The sequence below is a fragment of the Anser anser genome, assembly GCF_964211835.1.
Source record: "Anser anser genome assembly, chromosome: 9".
Taxonomy (NCBI): Eukaryota; Metazoa; Chordata; class Aves; order Anseriformes; family Anatidae; genus Anser; species Anser anser.
Window position 1 is genome coordinate 27,914,383 of NC_139729.1, and position 23,897 is coordinate 27,938,279.

General features: G+C 45.5%; 1 protein-coding gene across 2 annotated transcripts in view; it reads left to right on the plus strand.

The window, feature by feature from the left end:
* The first annotated feature begins 286 nt into the window (after positions 1-286).
* Positions 287-23,897, plus strand: part of GPR149 (G protein-coupled receptor 149) — a 28,214-nt gene continuing 4,603 nt past the window's right edge. For both annotated transcript variants that reach the window (XM_083849547.1, XM_083849548.1), the window contains exons 1-3: positions 287-4,354; positions 5,379-5,571; positions 7,119-7,408. In XM_083849547.1, coding sequence (XP_083705673.1) covers positions 3,386-4,354; positions 5,379-5,571; positions 7,119-7,408 — 1,452 coding nt within the window. In that variant the 5' untranslated portion in view covers positions 287-3,385. The remainder of the gene's footprint in view (positions 4,355-5,378; positions 5,572-7,118; positions 7,409-23,897) is intronic.

The following is a 23,897-nucleotide window of genomic DNA, read 5'->3' on the forward strand; positions in this document are numbered from 1 at the left end:
GCCATAAAAGTTTTGGTGCTCAGACCCCGCTGGATGTGCCAGTCGAGTACCGCGAGGCACAGCTCCGTGGGAGATCGGGCTGCTCTCACTGGCACTCGCAGAGCTGCGTGCTCCTTACCACAACTGCATTCTCTCTTTAGTTTTAAGATTGAAACTGATTTTTCTGTACTTTTTTTTATTTTATTGGAATTTATCAGTCACACTAAAAAAAAAAAAAGAGGGGAAACTGCTCGAATTCATTGCTCCTAAGACCTTCAGGTTATAACTATGAAATGACCAAGGAAGAAAGAACATTTCACCATATTGTAACTTACAGTAAAAGCTGCCACAGGGAATGGCAAGGTGCAGTTCATATAATTAAATACATTCTGTGGGAAGAGAAGCTGAAGTGAGTAATACATCAGCTGCCTTGAATGGATATGGGGATAAATAAAAGTGACTTTCTTCTTAAAAACATTGATGAGCATTTCATTCCAAGTACAAAGGGAATGCATGGAATGAACTACTCATACCAAAGTGTCTAAAAATGTAGAGAGGCAGAGAGCCTGTATATGCACAGCTCGTAAAGTAAGATCAGTAAAGAAATGTGCAACGAAGATTGTACTAAGGGAACTTTCAGAAAATTTGTGGTTGAAATCTGCAGTCAGAGCTATTGGACATCCAGTGCAGGTATAATGGCTTGGGGTACAGGAGCAAAAATTCCCAAAGTAGGAAAATTGCATTTTCCAAGTATTATTAACATTGTTTCTAAATACCTCACAGTAATGTGGCAAGAGCAAATGAAGACAACACAGGCAATGGAAGCTTGGAATTTAAAAATGAAAGTAATTGATCATGTGTCAGGAAGCACTAAGACATGCCAGAGTGAATGAAGCCTATTTTCTGCAGTTTACCATCTAGGTTAATTGATTGACTTTGGTAGCTAGGAGGGCATGAATCCCAGCCTGTGGTGGTTTTACTCGGGTGGGCAGCCGAGTTCCACCACGGTTGGGATATTTACAAAGTCTCTGCTTTGTGTTCACTAGTGTCTGGTGAAGAGTGGGCTCCACTGCACCCTGTCTGCTGGCTGGGGAGCCTGCTGGGATCTATCTTCTCTGATCAGCTGCTCGTTTTCATAAACGTTGTGGGAAGCTTTGACACCATCAGACTGAAATGAAAACGATCATTTTGTCCAAAGGAACTGAGGAATTAGGGGTGGGAGAGAGACGTGCACATGCACATATCCACACTCAGACAGGGTGGTTGCATGTTTTCTGAGGAAGCCAGACTGAAAAATAGGGGTCCAAACAAGGGTGAATGATGCTTTTTTCTCTTACCTTCTGTGACTGTTCTTCTGATCTGGCTCATGCTGTTAATCTCAAGATTTAGAACACTGTCCTCGATTTAAAGTTGACTTGTGGGGGCAGAGGTGACTGTGATTTGTAAATAGAAGGAAATGAGCCCTGGCCTTTAGCTGGCACAGCACAGATTAACAATCAATAGTCCAGCAGGACGGATAAATCACAAAAGCCAACTCAAATCCTGTACAGTTAGAGGCCAGATGGATGGTCCAGATCCAGGACTGCGCCCTGTGTGGAAGGCAGGATGGATGCCACTCTGTTCTGCAAATTTGTGACATGAGGGTTGGCAGTTAGTCCTGGTAAAGAGCGTGGGATCCTTGACATAGAGGCAGCCGCGATGTGAAGGGGAGAATGGAAGGGCAGCGGCTCCTGGTTGGGCTGCATAGGAGGAGTGCGTCTTTACGTCGGTCCTGTGGTGAGGACAGGTTTGTGGCTCTGTGTGACACATTGGTGTGGCTTGAAGACCTGGCTCATCTTGGGACATCGGCCTTCCCAGTGCCATGGCAGGGCAGCTTGAGAATGGGAAGGGAAGGGAAGGGAAGGAGGGGATATTCAGAGAAATTATCATTGTCCTTAGCTTGATCCCTGCATTGCGGACTTGTCGTGGTAGAGCTGGGGCTGTGCCTTCGCGTTCGCTGCCGGTCTTGCTGAGGGCTCAGCACCCGTGAGCCTTGTGGTGGCTGGTATGGCATGGCGCTATGGGGTGGGTAGGACTGGGCGAGGATCCGTTGTTATTAACAGGTTCCTAATCAAGTGGATTTGTAATGTTACACAGATTAGTACGTAACTGGAGCAGCCTTACAATATAATCCTTAATCAGAAGATATTTGTGCTGCATCCCTGTCAAGCATTTGAATGCAAAGTGGTGCTGAAAAGAAAGGAGAGGCAGAGTTCTCCAAGAAGACTGCATTGAACTTACCTGTCTGCTTGACATCCGAGTGCTGAAAATTTTGTCAGCTTGTAAGCTTCATCGGTATTCCTCTTTCTCAAGAGAAAACACGCCTAACATACCAAAACGCACTTGGCCGTGGTTCTATCCATGTATTTCGTTAGAGCAGACAGTGAGCATTTAGATTTGAACCACACGGGGAATGAAAGTTTTATAAACCCCAGCCTGAGCAGAGACACCAGACAGGCAGGGAACACCTTGCTGATGTGCGTGGCTGTTCCCTGCCATTAATAACAGGCTGCCACCAAGTGTGACGGCACAGTTAGTGTCCGTACGCTGTGTGCACACGCACACGTGTGCAGTGGGAGCAGGGGCACAAGAGGCAGAGCAGACACACCCCTTCTCTTTCTTCTTCCTCTAAGGCTCCTGCAGCTTTTCCCCCGTGCTAAGCTCGGAGCGCAGAAGTGCAGGAGGCTGAAAGCAGCCCTCCAGCTTGTGATGCACAGCCGTGGAGCAGCCATGGGCTTTACGGGAATGACATTTACGGCTGACATCAGATCTGAGTATTTGCATTGGATTTCAGTGTCAGCATCGGAGGTGTGGCTTGGCGGGGACACTGTCTCAGCCTTCTGATCAGCCAAGAGGCAGCTCCGGGGTGGGAAGATACTCACTCCCCTCTTCTCTGCTATCCTGCTTGCATCTGACTCCTCCCTCCTGCAGCTCCGAACAGCGCAGGGTGAATCCAACAGCCTCCCATTTCCACTATGTTCTCCCCGAGCCACTAGAGCTTGAAGATACCTGACACTGCCTTCGTTGCAGCTGGACTCGTGAGTAAGGCACGTTGCCTGATATCTGTCAGAAGTGAACGGCTTGTTATTACCTGAGGAGACTAAATTAGCCATCTTCCAGTACTGAAAGGGTTATGAAGAATTGCATTTTTTCCAGCACCTTTGGTACTTCACTGTTGCCTGATTTTTCAAGAGCATGTGTTGTTCTGGTGATCGGGGATGCGTAGACCTGGATATTTCTTCATCGGATGCCACAAAAGATAAAGGAAAACAAAGAAACTTGTGATGTGGAGCTAACAGTTATGGTTTCAGCTCGTGAAAACTTGCAGAGTCAGTGAGAAGGCAAGGAAAAAGATTTTCCAAGGACAATGTCGGTAACGCATAGTAATTTGTCAGTCAATGGGACGAGCTTCTTTGCTGAAAATCACAGCATTATGGATAAACCCAGTGAGCAGAGAACTTTGAATGTCTTTCTATTCTGCTTGACTTTTGTCATTGCATTCACGGCGCTTCTGGGCAGCATTTATTCACTAGTTTCTCTGCTGAAAATGCAAAATAAAACCACAATTTCAATGATTGTGACCTCTTTGTCAATAGATGATTTGATCAGCATTGTGCCAGTGATTATTTTCATGCTCACCCAGTGGTCAAGTGACGTCCTTCCCCAGCCTCTGTGCACCACCTCAGCACTTATATATTTATTCCAGGGCATTTCTAGCAATCTCAAAGGGTCTCTTATAGTTTCATACAACTTCTACAGCATCAATAAAACTGAGACAATCAGCTGCAGCGCTTCCAAACGGCGAGTGAGCATGGTGTGGGCAATTCTCAGCATTTGGATTGTCAGTTTGCTGATCTGCATTTTGCCTCTCTGTGGCTGGGGCAAGTATGTCCCCACCTCCTGGGGTTGCTTCATTGACTGTGCCAGCTCCTACATCTTGTTCTTATTTATTGTCTACTCACTGTGCTTTTGCCTCCTCACAGTGCTGTCTGTCCCTCTGACTTACCAGCTGTTGTGCTCAGATGACCAACAGCTGTTGCACATCGATTACCAGGAAATCTCTCGAGGCTACATCACCCCTGGGACACCCGCGGGCTGCAGTACTGCCACCCCATCTCTGTCACCGGTGGACCCTGTGGATAAAACCTTGAAGCATTTCCAAAACGCATGTCCAAGCTCGGAGGCGGATTTGAGGAAAGGTGTGGCTGAGAGCAGCGGCCTCGAGCCCCGCTGTGGGAGCAGTGCACAGAGCAGGAGCTTCACAGTGGGCTTCGCCCAGAAACGATTCTCACTGATTCTCGCATTGACAAAAGTCATTCTCTGGCTTCCAATGATGGTAAATTATCAGATCGCTTTACTCTTTAATATTTACTTACGTTTAAATGGGTCATGAGTCGTCGTGCCGTGAAGTGAACTGCCATTGCCGTTGTTCCTTATAGTGTAGTTTGTGTCAGCAAAAGTCCTTTTAAACAGGTCTGTGTCACACTACGTGAACATAACTGGGTTTCAGCTGGTTTGGCAGAACCTGATTCATCAGTGTGTTACTCTATCATCACATCATTTGTGTCAGCTGAATCCAGGGATGAATAAGGTCCACCTTTTTGTGTTTCCAGATGCCTGACAAGCATTTCTTCAGCATTGTGGGGTCTGAATGTTACTAAGCTAGCTTTTCTGCGTCTTGTCAACAGCAGTGAGTCACGTCCTTTGCTAGGCTGGCTGGAAAATAAGTTTGTTAGAAATATGAGGTTTGTTTGCATCTTTGTAATCTGTGTACAAAGAGCTTTTGGCGGGGGGTGCTGTCCATGTGCATGCAGCAGTGTATTTGGGAAGAGGCACATTCACGTGCAGTTAGGAAGGAGGAGGTTGAGGACATGGAGCGTGGCTCTGGGTTGGTGTTTTCTCTGCAGCTGGGATATGTTCAGACTCGGCATCTGAGTTTCCCTCAACTGAAAGAGGGCATCAAAGAGGGCAGCACATCTGCAGCACTGTCCTGTGTGGTACTAAGTTCTCCTATTCCCCATCAGGATTTGGAGTTCCTCAGTACCAGGCAGGAGAGACCTAGCTAGCGTCCCGCCTAAGGTGCTTGGATTGTGAGTAGCTCGTTTTAACGGTGCTCACCATCTGTATTTAACATTTTGCTTAAGCAAGGGATTTTCTGAGAAATGCAGAATGAGGAGGAAAGTCTCTGACAGTGTGTTTTCCCTGCTCTCTATTGGAAACAAAATTGTTGGGCTGAACATACAAACATACATGAAAACTTTGGGCTTTTACTTGTGTCACATTCACAGTGGGATATTTTGTGAATTCATGGAATTCACATGCCTGAAGTAATTTAAATTTCAAAATGTTCTGCCTTTCAGATACAAATGGTTGTCCAGCACATCACTGGCTTTCAAAGCCTTTCATTTGAGACTCTTAGCTTCCTGCTGACTTTGCTGGCTGCCACCGTCACCCCAGTATTTGTCCTGTCAGAACACTGGATCCACCTGCCCTGTGGCTGCATCATAAACTGCAGAAGGAATTCGTATGCTTTGTCTTCAGAAGAACTCAAAAGTAAGGATGGGAGCCTGACAAGCGGGTGGGATGTATCTCGTAGTAAACAGGCCAGGAGGTTAGTGTCGGTGACAGTTGTTGGTATTCCTTGAAATCATTTGCCTGAGTTACATAGACACTCTTCAGAACAATATATGAGCCTCACAGCATTCTTGCAAGACAGCTGGAGAAAACTAAGTTAATTGGTACTAATGGATACTGAGGCACAGATGCTTGGTGATTTGCCCAAGTCACTGACAGATATGTTAGCAGAGCTAAAGGACTCTGAATCCTAGTTTCTGCCTCCTCTCTTACCTGGGAAAGATTTATCTGTCATAATCTGACTTTCACTAATGAAATACATGGACCATGCTAAACATGTTTAATGTCATGGGGAAAAACCAACAACATGTTAATTACGAGCAAATTATAAGAAGGAGAAGAGCTATTGTTTGTACACCTGCCCTATAGCTGTGGCTGGAAATCACAGTGCCACCAGAAAGCAAACAGCAGAGGACAGGGGCTGTGGGAGGGGCACGTCTCAGTGCACGCATGGAGCGTGTTCAAAGCTGAGCACCTACCACACACTTTTTAGCCTAAAACTTTGCACGCTTATAAATTTTAGCTGAAGGTAACAGAAGCTGCCAAACCTTCACTGATAACCTTCTTGGAATCTTCTAAAGGCCTGTTTTTCTCTGTGCCTCAGATGTTTGCGACTAATATCATTGAGAAGTTTTAATACAGTGACTGCTAAGGTCAGAATTTCACCCATAATTAAATATGATGTAGTAAGCACACAAGCCGTTGAGTAGAAATACAAGTTTTATAAATGTACCACTTAACCTTTTCGTTTAGAATGTAGTGTGATAGGCTTGGCGGGAAGATGATTTCATTAGTTCAATAAGACACTTCTCCAGTTACTACATAAAGCAAAATAAGAAAGCGGAGGGTGAGGAATCTCAGATGATTTGTTATTGAAAAGAGAAAGAATGTAAGGATATAAATAGTGATCGAGAATGTGTATTTACTTAAATTGAACAATTGTTTGATTACTGTGTTAGATTACTTGGAGCACTGAATTTAGAATGGAGAATATGGAAATGTTTCATTATGTAAATACTTTCAACTATTTGTTATAGAAATCTGTTTGTCTTGCTTGACTGTTGGCATTGAAGGTTAATTATGAATTCTCAGAAATGTTTTATCATTTTGTACAATTTTTTGCCTGTGAGAATATGGCCAAAACAGGCCTTGAGGCAGCAAAAATATTACAAAACTTAAGTATTTTCTTGTGTGTAGCCCATAAAGCGACATGTATTGTGTGGTTCTGAGAACGGCAGGTAATCTGCCAGTTTCCTGGAAACCCTGAACTTTGGAGTATATCCCTTCTGAGTTCATTGAGAAGGTAGCACGACAACACACTCTGAGAAATCTCTTCTCAACAATGCGTTCTTTTTACGATAGAAAATTGTGACTAAAAACTTATTCCATGTTCTAGAATGTCGTTTTCATCGTTTCCCTTCTTGCCTTTGACTTTCCAACGTGACGTTGTACCCCTCTCTCTTCAGCCAGACGCAGGGGTTTCGAATTCAACCTCTCCTTCCAGCAAGGCTACGGAATCTACCGAATCTCCCCCGAAAACCACCACCCCGACGGCGACGGGAAATCCGCGTCCTGCCCCAGCCTGGGGAGCCCCGGGAGCGCGCCCGGCGCCCCGCAGCCGCCCTTCAGCACCGCGGCGGCGGACAGCTCCCGCGCGGCCGGCCCGGGCCGCCGGCTGCCGCAGGCGGAGGCGGCGGGCGCCGAGCCCCCGGGCTGGGAGTGGTGCCGGAGCAGGTCGGAGCGGGCCCCTCGGCAGGTGAGGCGCTTCCTTGCGGCGGCGGGAGTCACTTCGCAAGGAAAAGAAAAAGGGAAAACAATTTCCTAACTTTTTTACAAAAAAAAAAAAAAAAAAGGGTAATTTTTCCTTGCTTTGACATTACTGTTAGTTCCTTTGGTCGGGCAGTTACTTCTAGTAAAAGGCGTTGTCTGCTTTAGTACCTGCACGCCTATTGCAGGTTCTGGTCCTGCAATAATTTCTCACTCGTTTCCTTAAACGTGTTTTTTTTCCACCATTACTTTGCGTACACCTGCATGATCTGTATATGGTAAGCATTCAGTACAAATTCTGTTAATTCATCCTAACGAATAGGAATTCTCTCTCCAAAAGACTCCAAAAGCTTGTATTTTTAAGAGTATTTCCAAGTACCTGGTGACTTTTTTGTCATGCTTGTCATAGTTGAAAAAACGAGAACTGAAAACAACAAACACGAATGGTGAGTCCACAGAAAAATGCAGATTTAAGTCAGGTCACAAAGTTTCCTATTAGATTCAGACAAAGATTCCAAGTATTAAATTGTTTGTCCCTTTCCTTTAGAATGTGCACAGTTATCATGAAAATGAAGTTCTGAAGAATCTATTATTTTTCAGGAGCTCTGAGAGAGAAGTGATTGAAGGTGGAGTCCTAATATGCTAGCCCTTCAATTTAACAGTTTGTAGAAGGTGTCTATAAACTTATCTTATGCAGTTCTTTGCACAGAGGTCCTGATCCTGCCCTCTCACTGTATTGAATGCAATAGAGCTATAGAGCTTTTCACAGCTTGAGAGAAGAGGAATATCAAAACCCATAAATTTCAAGGATGTACTGTCTAAAACTAATATGCAGAGCTCCAGCCTTGCTATGGGACTCTTTCATCTATAGGTGTGCCCTGTTGAATGTACCCCCATTGCCACAGAAGTGGGGGTTTGCTTGCAGTGCTCAGATTGCAGAACTATGGGCTGTTCCCTGTGCAGAGTCCTCCTTCATGGAAGCCGGTCCTTGCCGTGCTGATAGGGGCTTATCATCATCATCAGGATCGGTGATTTCAGCAGGCTGGAGGCATTTTTCTTCTGCCATGACAAACCTTGTTGTGAGTGCCCATGCTGAGAGGGTCTGCCCTGACTTCTGAGCTGGGGTCAACACTAAAGAGCCGTTAGAGAGAATTGTCCCAAACTGTCCTTTGTGTAATAACAGACTGAAATTGGATCAACAAAAGGACAGTTATTGTCTCATGTAAGAACACGGGCTTAAAGGAGAACTGCCAAGTTTTTGTTTCTATAGTCAGAGTTTGTTTAACAGGAAAAATATTGCAACCATTGATGTAGGTTGAATGCTGAAAAGTATTTTAGCTCTTAATGAAAGAAGGGAAAGATTGTTAGCCATTCCTTCTCCAACTGTCTGTAAAGCAGGCAACAAGTGTGAGATTTTCTGTCTCCTAAGAACTGGTGGTTACGAACCAAAGGCTGAACACTGGCATGAGGTACCAGGCAAGCCTGCAGTCTGACATCTGTAGTGGAAATTGAAATGAGCAACAGCTGCTTGTCCCTGTGGAATTTACATGCTGCTCTCTTCGCGTACCAGGCTCTAAAAAGCATCTCAGGGTGGTCTAAGGACTGAAAAAGTGCAGTGGTGTGTTGTGCAGTTATCTGCTCCTTCTGTGTGCACCTGTGCTGGGCAAAGGCGTTTTTGCTCTAGCACACAATTTTGGTCTGCGTAAACAATGCACGTAATGATCGTCTGGCAGCAGAGGTACATGCCTGTTCTCGAGATAAACCAGTGCAGTTTTGTGTGCACACTTTTCATGCTTTATATGCAACACAGTCACAGTTATGTATTGCTGCTGTAAATTGAGACAACTTAAAGTGTCAGTTCTGCCTGCTCACCTTGGAGGCTTCTCTTGGTGGAATGCAAAAGGAGCTAGGATCAGCTTTTTAATTTATAATGCCCAAGCAACCAGGGAGCACATGCCCAAGGACTAAAACAAAGAGCAGAATCCCCTCTTCCTCTGATCAACACGAGTTTATAAATTAGCTGAAGTAGGAATTTCTGTATGATATTTCTGATATGATTGATCATCCCTTTCATGAAAAGGCAAATGTTCACTCCCTTGCAGTGTGCCGTGATGAACTACGTTTGTGGGCAAAAGTCAATGTTGACTGAACCTGGTTTTAATCTGCTAGTTCTTGGTACCCCATTGTGTGCATGTATAGTTTAGTTAATAGTCGATATATCACTAGGTTCATTATTAGCCCTCCTTGCTATAGTTTCCAGACTTTTTTTTTAGACTTTTTTTTTTTTTTAATAATTTTCCCATCTCTTGTGGCTGCCATTTCAAATTGGTAGACCTGTGACTTCCATTACAGCAGGTATGAGAATCTTGTTGTGAAGTAGTTGGCAATGACTGCGTGTGGCTGGCTTTACTTGCCCTGAGGCTTTATATGTCACTTTTGGACAGACTTCTTCAGTACTTGCATTACAAGGAATCCTAATTCATCCTTTTCTGACATTTTCCAAGTTATAACCCAGTGTGCAGTTGCCAGGCATTAAGGCTGCTATGGTCTAAAAGTTCAAGGCTTCTAAGTTACAGATCTCATTGTTTCTGACATTCAGCACGAGCTTCCAGAGCTTCACAGTGCTGACATTTGCTTTGCTGGTGAAAAAGGGCAGACTATGAAACTCCTGCAAGCATTGTAAAAAGAACTTTAATGCATTTCTCAGATGTATGTTGGGTGAAAGATCAATTTGGGCCAAACATTAAATAAGTAAAAAGCCACCCCTTTTATTCAGCCTACCTAGAGTCCCTAAGTATCTAAAAAAAGTCACTTTCTCCTCATTTCTCTCCATTACTCACTTTGTTAAAAAAGGGAGTCTTTCCCTAGCATTTATTGACCATGTACTTTGCTTCATTTGCCAATTAAGCTAGCTAACTGGGGAGAAGACAGCATACCTTACCAGGAAATGGATGATTATCTTAATGAGATAAAAGTTCCTCATCTTCAGTAGTTTCAGACTATAAATGCTTGATGACAGAAATAAATATAGATGTTCTTATTAGGGTACTTCCAGCTTTCAGTTCAACAAACAGAACTTGTAATAACTTACAGTAGGAGGAAGAATAGCAATTGCAGATGAGTTTTCTGTGTAGCTGCAAGTGGCGTCATAAAAGTGTTGTAACATGCTGAATTTCCACATAGCAAAGGGCATGGATGCTCAGTGTGAGGACTTATTGAGGAAAACATAATCTCAGTCCCTTTGCACATACTTGTTGAAAATATACAGTGGTTTGTCCTACAGGACATTCGAATGTATTTTTCTCACATTAAAATTCTGTATCATTTCTGTTCTACTACCTGGTTTGAAAGCACAGAAAGTACCAGGAAATTTAACAGAGAGTACGGTAGTAATAGGGGAAAATATGTTCCTCACAGAATGTGCTGATGTGCTTTTAGCTTATAAACTCCCCTTTGTTTCAGCTCTTGTAAAGTGTCTGTGTTAGAGCTGCCGAACCCGGCAGGCTGGCAGAGGCCAGGCGGCTCCGTGCTCCCACTTGCATCCCGCAGCGCGGCCGGGTGCCTCCGCAGCACAGACCTCGGGCACTGCATCCCACCGTGAGCCCCTGGGCCAGGCTCAGGCCCTCCCCAGTGCTCGCCCTCAGCCCCCGAGCCCCCAGTTCTCCAAGCATCTGGTTTTTGAGCAGCTGCTCCAGCGCTTGGCTCCTTCATCCCTTATCCTGCTCACCAGCCAGTGGGAGTGTTGTTCCTGAATATGCGCGGCTGTACGCATGCACTGCAGCTGCTGCCACCCCGGGCATGTGGCAGGAATCTTTAATGCTCTGTTCCTCTTTTCTCCCATGCTTCTTCCTCCCCAAATTACCTTGATCCTGCCCTTTCCCTGCTTCCCATCCTTCCCCTAAACATCCGGTAGGAAGTGTTGCACAGTCCCCAAATGCTTTCCCCCTGCGCCCCACGAAGCCCCATACCCCTGCAGGCAGCAGCCCCCCAGCAAGTATTTCTTTCCAGCAGGACAACTCTTGCTGGTGCAGTGCTGTTGTTTCCATCACCACTGATCTTACTGTGCAGGTGAAGCCTGAGGACCTGCCTCAGTTGTGGCCTGCTGCTGGCTGCGGCTTTTACTTGCGCTGTGCTGGTCAGGCAGAAACAGAGCTGGCTGTCACCAGGTTTCTAAGGGACTTTTTGTTAATCTTTCTCACAGTCACTTTGCAGACTGAAGAGAAGAAGAGATAGAAAAGGGAGATGAGATGTAGTGTCGTAATAAAAGCAGGCTTGAAGGAGCATAGGTTCATGGAAGAAGCCCAAAGTTCTCTGAGAAAGCTCAGGAGGAAGAACAGCAGCATGCTGGAAATGAACCCGGCCTGAGCATGCTGGAGCCCACAGGCAAACCCAGAGTGCTTCCTGCTCAGGGTACCGGCAGCACCTGGTGCATTTTATCCTTTACAAGAAGGATACACACAGAAAACACAGACCGTTCACTTCGTGTTACTTTAAAAAGCTGTGGAATCATTGAAAGGTAAACTGTAAACTGAAATAACTTCTGCTGTCTGTGCCGACCCTGTAACATGGTGGTGCTTAATTCAGGAAATGCAATTAGGCTGTATACTTCCTGCCGCAGATCACTAACGCCACGTCAGTGTCCAGAGGTCGTAGCAGTGAGTGAGATTTTTAGTGGCACTGGTTTAGAAAATTGACATAGTTTGAACAAATTTGTGTGTGTCTGTGCGTGTGTTGATTTATATTAACCCGCTTAATTAGTTATGCTATTTTCGTAGGCATCTGCAGTGATCCAGAGGTAGAAAAACATTAATCCGGTAGCATTAAGATGGCTGTGTATGGGGTGTATGATGTGCATGATGGCACCTCAGGGGGTGAGGTGCAGCCGTGTCCGCGCTGCCTGCATGCCGGCTGCACGTTGCCCCCAGGGAGAGCGGTGCAGGCTGCAGCACTTGTGTTAGCGGAGAACTGGTGGGGGATCCTGCAGCTGCTGGTTTTGTGCTTCTCAAAAGGAACTGAGAAAAGCAAGAAGCTGAGAAAAGGACGAAGCATTGATGAATGACCTATTGTCTTTTTTTTAGCCTTATTTTTGAGGATTCTGTAATTTATTAGTTATCATTATTTAATATTGATTTCTTAGCCTTAACTTATTTATTCCAGTCCTAACCCAGTCTTGTGCTGTTAGCCAGTGCTAGTGACTGCACGACTTCCAGACCACAAAAAGTCATCGCAAGAGCAGGGTAGGAAGTGTTCTGTTTTTCATTTCCAGAAACAGTCCATACGTGCAGACTGTGTTTTCCCTTCCACTTACTCTGATTATCTTCCAATACATCTATTATAAGCTTTGTCTGTACTTTGAAGTTTCACTGATGTTTTTTAGAGGCCGCCATCAGAAAGAATTGACCTAATCCCGTGGGAATTCCTCAGTCCGTTGCCTGACCATTGACACGGCTGCTCTCTCTGAGGGTTAACCCTTTTTGTGGCTGTACTTCTCGAGGTCTTATGCACAGTATTCTGTTCAGTGTCTAGTTCTGGTCTTAGAAACTAATTAGTTAAGTTACCTTAAGAGTTGATGGGGGGGTTGAGTTCCACAGCCAGCTCCTGTGCCCCTTTTTAAGTTAAAGCTATTGCTGGTTTTGGGGGACTGGATCTTGAACCTTGTGCTTTGTATGCTTTATTGGAATTTTACATTTAGTAAGGAAGACTGACATTTTTCATTGCTGCCAGTTGGAAGTGGGTTTACACTATCCACTGACAGTACGAGGAGCTTTGCATCTGAAGCTCTAAGCTATTTCGGAAATCTTTACAGAATGTATTTTCTCTGAAAAATATTTCTTTTATAAATATTCACATGCACTCATCTTTCCCTTTTAATTTGATCCTGTCCAAGTTTGTTTACACAAAGCCTGGGAAAAAACTGGTCTCTCTTCAGGTATCTGCAATGGAAGCTTGTAACTATTAATTTATAAATATTATTTGTTATTCATCATTCTTTATTTTCCTATTTTAAAAGATTTACCTGGCTCCCCAGGGAGCAGGCACAGTTGCAGGGTATTCTCAGAATTTATATCGGAGCTGTGGTTTGAGATTTCTTGGAAGGAATCATTTTCAGTTATGCTAAAATTGAAGTTTGGAAAAATGTGTAAGGTAAACTAACAATGTAGGTGTATTTATTCACCATTTTGATTACTGGCTTTTCGATAAGACCTGTGGAACCACCGAATGGCAGAAGCACCAGGGGCTTGGATAAAAGCGTGAAAAATTCTGCGTAGGTGCCTCAGCTGGGGTAAGCGGAGGTGGCCGAACTTTGGGCAGTAGATACCTGCCGGTTCCTGGGGGTTTGCAATTTCTGTCTATTCACGGATGACCATGTGGAGTGCTTTATCAAGCTCCGTGTGACAGAATGCAAGAGAATTAGCCAGACTTCCCCACTGAGCGGTGAGATTTGAGAGCTTCATGCAGGGCGCGAATGATCAGTTGTTTATTGCAAGGGAAAACAGAAGTGCTGGACTGCAAGGGAAGGCTGACAGAGGGCTGACCCCCAGCTGTACAGAAAAGGGAAATGGTGCCAGGCGCAAATACTGACTCTCCAAGACTGAAGTCTTGTAATGCCACCACAGCGAGGTGCTGAATCTGCAGGTCCAGGCTCACGGAGCGGCCGTGTCTCCGGTATGTCCCCCTGCCAGGGAGGGAAATGCCTGGGGTCAGCGGGCACCCGGGGGTGCCCAGTGCTCTCTGCCCAGTCTCCTTGCTCCCACGCAGGGAAGGACGAAGGAAACAACCTCCAGTCTGAGCAGTAGATGGGAGTCTGCTTGCTCGTCCAGTACTGAATTCTCTTGAGAATACGGAGGGAAAGTGGAATTTGTCTGTGTCCTGCATATCGTCTGGGTAAACTCCAGATAAGCTGATGTAGGAGTGCTGCACTCTGAGCAAGCAGCAGTACCTTCCTTTCAGCAGAATGAAACCTGAGCACAGCTGAAGGGGGACACCAGGATGTGGCTCCTTGTGACTGAGAAGCATGTGGAAGGAGCAGCATGGCGTAGGTGTAAAGCGCATGAACAGAACAGAATAGTTTAGATGGAAGGGACCTACAAAGATCGTAAAGTTCAACTGCAATGACGACGTACATTTCTGTAATACTGGCTTACACATTATATGACTTTGGATTGACATCCTCCTTGTATGTCAGCATGTGAAGAGCTGAAAAATGTCACCAGGTTCCTGTTCTCACCCCTCCCCTCAAGGTCCTTCCTATTGTGTCCTGTCCACCTTTTTCTTTCTTTCTTTAGCACTTTCCAGTAAGTTTACTCAGTCCTTTCACCTAAAAGCTGTGATTTTGCCTTTGTTTCGATGTGGGAAAAATGAGCACAAAAAGAAAGCCTCCATAAATCTTGTCTTGCTGCAAAGCTGGCACATGGCAGTGGCTGTGCTGATAAAATAAAGACAGAGGTGGGAATACTGGGTGCAGTGCTGTGCACTAAATCGCAGTGTTTACAGGCAAAAATATCCTCTTGGGCTGCATCCTCTGGGTAGGGACATAGCTGTGTTTTTCCCATTATCACTAATGGAAGTCAAGAGGCTGAACCACATGCAGTGCCCTGCAAATGTGCCCCCTTATTTCTGTCCTACAAAGCCATCTTATACGTTTCCTCCCGGCGCTGCCTCTGCAGCACGAGTTGTTCAGAGGCGTCAGGTGGTTTTAGTCGTCATGCTAAGGGTTATATGTGGGGTTTGCTCAGTTACAGATGAAATGCTAATCCTTAACTTTCCCATTTCTCTGTCCCAAACATACCCCGTATGCTGCTGCCGACCTGCTGCAGGCTGCACCGCGCAGGGGGAGCGGACACTGCGACGGGCTCTGCCCGACACCGGCCCGACACCCCAGGCAGCAGACCTGCCTAGCTTTGCGAGCTGGGAGGTCAGAAGCAGGTGTGGGTAGGTGACTTTTAGCTACTCAAACTTCATCAAAACAGACGAAAAATGAAAACATGTTTTACTGAAGTTTGTAAGTAGCGGGGTTGCTGAATTGGGGGTCTGATCCAAAATGTCCCAAGTGCAAACATTGCAGCTTTTAGTCAGGTAAATACTCCGTTGTAACTAGCAGGGCTTTGTCACAGTCTGCACAAAGCTTTCATCTGAAGAGCTGCGGGTATTTCAGACATCCGATGCCAACAGCCACTGCAGTACTTCAGAGTGAAGCAACTCTTACCAGGACTGAACATTTTTCGTGCTGGCTGTGGGGAGGCGGGCGAGCGTGTGCCAGCTGGCCCGCGCTGCTCACTTGCCTGAGATTATTAAGGGAAACAAGGGATCAGAAATCTCTCCCTAGAAGACATTTTTTTCAACCTCTGAGCAACGAGTACCTTGCAGAAGGCTGTCCATTTTAATTTGCATTTTGAAAGCAGTAGTTTTTGTTCCGTTATTTTTTCAGACCTTAAAGAAGCAGAGAGAAAGGTATTAATCACTTTGATTCAGCTTTTGGAGAGAAGGGTGCCAGACAATATATGTGACACCTTTGATTTTCTGTTGAGGCTGTGTGCTACTGGGAAGATGGTGCTGTCATGGAAAATGCCATAGCTGGTTGTCCCCTCATCTTCAGTTCTGTGAGGAAAGAGTAACTCCATCAAGGTGATTTCTCTGGGAGAAAAGTGGCATGAAAGAAGAATGAGGCAGTGTTTTTTATTTAAGACCTATATAGGCCAGCCATAATTGAGAGGGAGACAAAAAATTGTACTTGTCATTTCTAACTCTTGCTTAGCTGCATTTTTGAAGGATACCTTTAACATCTTATAAAGTAGCAGTGTATCTCCCTTTCCCAAAGAGATTGGCTGTAAATATGTCGTTTTTTTTTTTTTTTGCCGCTAGTTAAGAGCCTTCAGGCAACAGAAATCTGCCAGGCTTGCAATGTTTTATAGGCTTTCTGATTTTTTTTTCTTCCTTTGACTTGATTACCTCACCTACGGGTTGCCTCGAGCAAGCTCCTTCAAGAGACTCTGTGTATAGGATCTGTTTGTGCCCTGCGGAGAGGAAGGGGGAAGCCTGTGTAAATGATTTCACTTAGGAGGAGTCAGCGCTGTGTCTCTGACTGCAGTTGGAAGGGTTTTTAGCAGTGATAAATACCCAGACTCTGTCTCACTCCAAGTACACTGTAAACACTCCAGTTAACATGGAATGAGTGGACTTGAAGATTATATTTGCTTTCCACTGTCCTGTACAACTATATCTGTGCTAACTTACTGTGGTGTTCTCATCCCATCTCTTCTTGCTCTTGGTTGGAAAATCGAGGTAGCATCTCACCATCGTCTTCTAACTCTGCTCTGAGCAGGACAGAGTGGTGTGGCCTTTGTGATGCCTGCTGACCCTGCTTGCAGTAAAACTGCAGTTAACTCTGTTGAACTGCACCAACAGGAGGAAAACTGAGAATAGAAACATTCGCCCAGGAGGACAAGGCTGAATACAGGCAGGATCCCACAGATTAGTCAATCGCTGTATTTTCCTGGTAAGAGTAACCACCATTTCAGTTTAACTTTACAGTACCAGCTGCTGAGCAGAACGTCTGTTAGTGCGGTGCTTGCAAAGGAACTCAGAGCTTTTTTCCAAGACTGGCAGTACCTACATGGAATAAACTTCACCAAGCGTGGTGAAAAGGGCAAGGCTCAGTTTTGCAGCTGTTACAAAAATGGGACTGAATGTGAGCAGATCATCTCCCATGCAAAGTGGAATTTTAAAGGACTTTCCATTGAGCTCATTTACTTCAGGCACAGCCAGCTGAGTACAGGAGTTCTGATACCTGGCTGCAGTATCCTTATCTTGGATGCCTCGGTTGCACCTTCTGTGGCCAGTTTGGTCCAAAGGAAAGTCTGTCCAGGCTGGGCAAGCCAATGACAAACCCAAGTTTTCAGGTCATCTGAGGTGAGCTTGGCTATTCTTGTCATACCCGACTGGCTCTAAATTTACTGCAGACGGCCTCTCAAAGGGCAAACCATTGCAGTAATTAATTTTACTGCAGCTAATTTTTATTTTTAGGGAAGAGGAAGACTAAGCCTCTGTTTTAAAATAAACAGAAAACACATTGTCTCTGAAAAGAAATGATGGGATCCTTACTGGAAACATTCTAAAAATAAAACTTTTCAGCTAGAGCTTGTATTCCACCAAAGTCATTGGGAATGCAAGCTCATTAGAGCTTTGTTCAGGGTACTGAATTTCTGTTTGGGAGGCAGCACGGCCTGATGGACATTGGGCTGGGACAGAGCCAGACCTGCCTTCTGCTGGTGGCTCCGCATGGTGGCTCATGTTCAGCAGGCTTGGGAGCGTCATTCTCCTTTCTGGGCGCTCCCATCAGAGCTCTCCTATCTTTCCCAGTGACAAGATGCACACAGTAGTAGGAGCTCTGCCTCCCTGTAACACTAATGCTACCCCCGTCTAGTATTCTAGGGCCTGTGACTCGTGACATTTGAAAATTAGGAATCCTGAGGGGGAGTCTCCAAACCGCCTCGTGCTTGAGCTGGCTGAGCCAGCTGTGCTGCAGCTCTCCCCTTAGCCCTGTGTGACGTCTGAAAGTTTTCTTAGGCTGTCTCAGATCCTCTGAGGCATCTCATTTAGGTGCACTGGAATATCCTCCAGCCAAATTTCCTTCTTTGATCATGTAGGAATTCCAGGCCGTTAGGCATTTCCTTTCTTCCCCCAATTAACCTTTTTTATCCACTGGCTTTGCCAGTATTGCAACAGCAATTTATTGTCTTTAAAACCAAACTGAGTCAACCGTTGTACTTGAGCCACCATTCAGCTCATGTAACAGTTTTTTATCTTTGATTTCAATTGCTAACAAGCATTTTCTAGCTAAGGATCTACTTCTGGAGCAGAGTCAGCTTTGTTTGCAGGAGATGAAATATTAACTGATAACTGTGTTTGGAGAACGGAGCCATCATGCTTTTCTTTCCCTGCTCTGCAGTTGTTTGCTTCCTGGAACAACAACAAAAAAAAATTGCCAGGATATCCTGGGAAGTGTGTGCTTAATCCAGACTAGTCGATGGTCTGTACAGATGCTCAGCACTGAAGAACTGGGACCACGGAGTTTAAGGTCCTTGTAAGACAATGAATCCAGTCATACGTAACAGAAAATGTGAAATACAAGTAGAAATGTTTGGTACTTGAAATGTTAGTGTTACCCTTAAGGAATTTTCTGGGCTCCCTCTAGCAGAATAAATTCTTGATCGCTTGTAAACAACAATCTTAAACAAATTACTCTGAATGTCGAGTGCAAGTACCATACTGATGATAATACTGATAGCTCCTGCAGACACTAAAGGGAGGCAGAGGGAATGCCGTACACCCTCGGGTGGCACTTGCCAGCAAGCAGAACAAGGCTCTGCTTTGGCAAGTGATGAAATTAAAATTTTCTTCAACTGTGCTTTCAGCTTAATACCCCTTTATTAATCTTTCATAGAAGTATAACCATTTCTTGGCGAAACAGATAGAGAAGGGCGTTCTGTTCCGTTTTGTGCCAGTTTGCAAGGAGAAATGCAGTGACAGACCGTATAAAAATTACCTTCCCCTTTCCTTTCCTTCACTCTCGGAAAAGCCACAGGGTTCAAATGCTTATTTTCTCTCAAGGGAAGACTGTGGGGTTTCTGGGCTCCGTGAATGGCCTCGCTAGGGCCATGTGAAGGCTGGAAGCCAGGTAGCTCTCAGTGGACCCTTTCTCCCTGCTCCGCCAGGGCCACCGGCCAGCTGCTGTGGGATTCAGTTGTGTCCTCTGCACAGGCTGAAACCTCCCCTCCCTCGCAGCATCCTCACCTGGTGGGTCTGGTTAAATTCAGCTCAGGCAGCTGGAATGGGATGGAAGAGACCAGCATTAAACCGCAATGAGATGACGATGAAGTTTTGCCTCATAGCAACAACTATTTTCTGTCTTCTGTGAAATCTGGAAGGTGGTGATTTCATTTAATAATGAAGGCGTTTGCTTTATCAATTATGTAGCGATTCCTCTGTTCAGAATGCATCAGCGCTCCTCAAGGAACAAGTGCATTTGTGATTTACTTCATTGTAATTTTCTGTCTTTGCTTGTTAAAAAATGCATGTGCTGGTACACGTAGTCCTCCAGTGAGAACTCCGTCCCAGATTCCAACAGACAGCATAGCCCACGGCCGTCTCTGGCAGGAGCTGTGCAGAGGGTATGCCCTGGGACAGGACGTGATGGAAATGAATGCTCTGCACAAGAGGCAGCACAAGGCAAGAGAAGGGCCAGCTCCCACTGGCAGGGAGCTTGTGGCGACCATCACAGCATCAGAGATCCTGCAGCATTCCCAAGTGGTGAAAAGCATGTGGAAATATATTAAGCAACCTCAAAAATTACCAACTTGCTGTTTCTGTGATGCAAACCTGCAGAAAGCTCCAGAGGAAGAGCTCAGATTTAGTGCTAGTCTGCAGCTTTCATGAGACCCAGCAAATATTTTGCAGGATTCAATTAAAGCTGGTCTCAGCACAGACAGCAATTTTAGCTTACAGAATGTTTTGGATGGGGAATGCCACTTTTTTTTTTTTTTAATGAAATATTTGAGCATTGCCAATTTGAGACCCTCCAGAACTACCAGAAATTAAGACATGAGCTGTAAGAAGGTACATATTTTATATATGTATATGTGTGTCTACAGTGAATAAATGAATACTTCTATGTATCTGTGCCTGTGTGCATGCAAAGAAGAAGTATCTCTAAGAGGACATAAAAACCAAAGCAGGCTTGATTTTCAGTCTGCTGTGTTCAGGTAGATGTCTGAGCCTTCCTTCACCTCTCCTAGGAGCTGAGAGTGAGTAAAGTTCCAGAAAGACAAGCAAGTCTTCTTCACAGGGTCAGAATCACTGAGAGCAAGACTTGTGTGTCTGTCTTAAAAACAGCTTTGTATTAACACTTTTAAAAGAGAACACATGACATAAATTGTATGAGAGGAGATAATAAGTGTATTTCTTTAAGGAACTAGGTTGTATTTTAAATACAGGAACGCAAAGAGTGGGCAGAAGAGCGTGGAAAGAGACCAATGGAGCAGGACCCTTTCCAAAAACATCTGGGGCCTGGGCTGTGTCAAGTGAGAAGGCAGATGTTCAGAAACAGCAGAGAAGATTTTTTTTCTATTTTTACTGAAGTTAAGGTTAATCATAACCCTTCTAAAACTGTGGATGCTTTATTTTAGTGCTCACACTAAAATACTGCAAGGATGAGATCCAAGACCCTGGATGGATACACTGATGGCCACTGTCAAGCATTACTTGATTTGCCTCCTGCTCCTCCTGCTTTAGAATTAAATTGTATCATAAAACCTAAAATCAGAAAGCTGAACAGTAGGTAACAATGGCAAGGGAAGATAAAATACTTCTTCCCAGGATGTATCCGTGTGGTCTGGTTTGCTAGTAGATTCCCATTTATTGCCACGGATGTGTGATAAGGTAATGGGGTGTTAATAACACAGAAGAAACAAAAATGAGAATTTAATCACATTACCAAGACAAGGGTCCCATTCTGTTCTTATTCATGGTGATTTACATTGAGAGCAGTTCCAGTTATGATTGATTTTACCTGGCCATACATAAAACCAGCAATGAATTCTTCTCTCTTTTGGAGTAACAGTGGTCTCACTCGTAGCATTTTTCCCTTGGGCTGCTTGACTGGAGCGAAGCTTGCCACGCTGTGGGACATAGCCTGGCGGGGCAGGAAGGGCTCAGGGCAGGCGGGGGCTCAGCTCCCTCCTGCCCCCCCGGAGCCCGCAGCCGTCCCCCCTGCGGGGAGCGCTGGGTCTCCCTGGGGACGGACATCAAGGCCTGGCAGTGAGTTTCCAGTTCAGTGGCTCGGATCTCTCCTCCGGCGTTATTCCTGCCTTCCCCTGCCACCTGGCCCCAGGGCTGGATTTAGTGTTTAATAACCTCTGCTTGGGAAGCTCTACTGTATCATGCAAATGCTCACTTTTTTTAGTAATTAGTTGGATGTTTTTAAACTTCTACTATTTTGCATTGATGAAGAATGGATTTGTTTCATACACGGGTACTCAGCTGTAGTGTGCTGAGAGATTTGTGATTGGAAAGCTGCTGCCGAAAAGGGCCGTGGCTCCTAGGGCAGGCTCCTGTCACAGTCCTGAACGCGTGGCCTTGTGATGCACTGGCTGTAGAGAGACAAATGCATTCTCTTAATTGTCAAAACAGGTGGAGGTGTCTGTGACTGAACAATATTTCTACTGGAATCTTTCTAGTTGAAAAAAGTTTTCTAGTTTCTAGGTGTTGTTTACCGGCTTCCTGCTTGGTGCCCAGGAAGTGACCCAGAAGATCTGTCATGTCCCTTTCACTTCTAAAAGTAAATATTGATCTCTGAACAGAAGACAGACTTACAGAAAGAGCCTTTAAATCTATGGTCATTGGAAAACTTCTTATTCTCCAGATGTGGAGTACTCACTCCAGCAAGCGAGGATTGTTCACTCCCCCTCCAGGTGCCTCAGACATACCCTCCGCCTTCTTGACATCCACTCTGACGAATCTGTGGTGTTTTATCAAGTAGAACGTAACCTTGCACTGAAGTAAGGAGTTCTCATTTAACTTATTTTTTACATATTCTTTAGAAGTCTTTCTGCATAATGTAAGTGCTCCAGTCTCTGAGCTCGAGTACCTACCAGAAATGCAGACACGCATAAATGACCCTGTGAAGACTTTCAGCACTGATTGCAGAAGCGAGGCAGGGGCTGGAAGCGGAGATACGGGGCTCGTATCCAGCGATATCACAGTGCCCAAGAGAAACACTGTTCTGAGCGTGTGTCACTGGAATTGCTGCATCCAGGCTCATTCCATTGCAATATCCAAGACACCAAATTTGCACCACCATGCACACTGCTTAGGGCCAGCAGGCTTTGTGCACTTGGTCTTACCCAGAGCTGAATTTGTTGCTCTGTCCTCTGGCGGCATCAGTAAGCATCTGGGATGGAAGATGAGTGGACTAGAGCTTCCTAGAGAGAAAACAGAACAGAAAGCAGTTAGTCTCACATCTCACCTGGAGGAGCGATCCTAGTTACCAGTTAGTACAGAACATGTTAAGTGCCAGCACCTCACTGTGCTTGGAAAAAAAGTGCCCTCGTCATCGCTTTGAAACAAGGGCTGCCGGTGCTCACCCTTTAGCAAGCGACCCTCCCAGACACCCCCGTGCCCAGCCCAGCACCGGACTCCAGCAGCAACCAGGAGCATTCACGTACCTGGGACCTTTGCTGGCTATGACACAGCACGACAGCTGCCTCTGTAACTGCACGCTGGAAGATGCTTGAGGACCGTTTCTCTCCGACAGACCTATTCCAAAGACTAATACAACTTTGATTTCCCTCCAGGAGGGCAGCCCAGCTCCTAGCATTTTGTCAGCCAAATTCCTTTGTCAAAGGACTGTATTAAGTCACAGTCTGGCAAGATTTTTCTACACAATGAAACCTAATTTCCTTTTCGTGCTCTTTAGTGAAGATGAGGTAATGTGTCATTTGATTTAGCTGTGTGGTTGTAAAGTTCTCCTCGTTAATATTAAGCAAGTAATTGCACTACCCAGCTCCCTAAGAACAATTTCATCTTTCCAGTACCCTAAACCTCTCTGTTTCTACTCACTTCTCAGTTTTACTGGGAAGGAAACATTAAACAGAACTGGTCCAAGTGGAAGGACTCCTTTCTGTGCCTGACTAATGCTTGCACATCTCCCTGCTGCCAGTTATTAGACCTGGTGTTTTCTGTTCCTCCTCCTTTTCTTCCTTTCTCTGTTCACACTTCGCACAGGATATTTCGTTAGTCGAAGAGGACAAGACTGGAATCTCTGCTTCCAAGGCTGAGCTCGGGGCATCCCGCTGTAACTCGCCAGGGAAAGACCGGTCCTTTCGGAAGCTCAGGGTTTCTGTGGGTTGTCTCTTGGTTGCAGGTGGATGGGGACGAGGAGGATGAGGCTCGGGCTGGCAGTGTGCCCCTCTGGGCAGCAGGGAGGCACCGTAGCTGGAGAGGGAACGCAGCAGAGAGCAGCGCAGTAGGAGTAAGTTTGCATTTCACATAGCAAAGTGATGTGGAGATACCTGAGGTAGATTGAACGGATCGCCAAGGAGTCCCGAAGGCAGCATAGCAACCAGCACAGAAGGGTTACAGGGTGATTCACCTTGCTGGCTGGCAGCTTTCCAATACCCTCTGCACACACTTCTCCCTGGTGTCTGTGTGGGTGCAGAGCTGGATTTTGCAGCTTTCCCTAATTTCAGTACCTCTCTGTTGTACGTTTCCCTCTAACCAGTGCAGCCCTTCCTTGTGAGCTGCCCTGTCTCACGGCCAGTGCTTCCACAGCCCCACAAGGAGTTTGCCTTCAGCAAAGCTGTGGTTCACTTCAGTAGCAGATTTTACCAAATAAGAAGTGTTCAGGTGCTAATTCCTGCCTCTCTCAGTAAGCAGTCAAAGCCCAGCTGTAGCAAAGCAGATGAGAATAAGGCCTGCAGTGA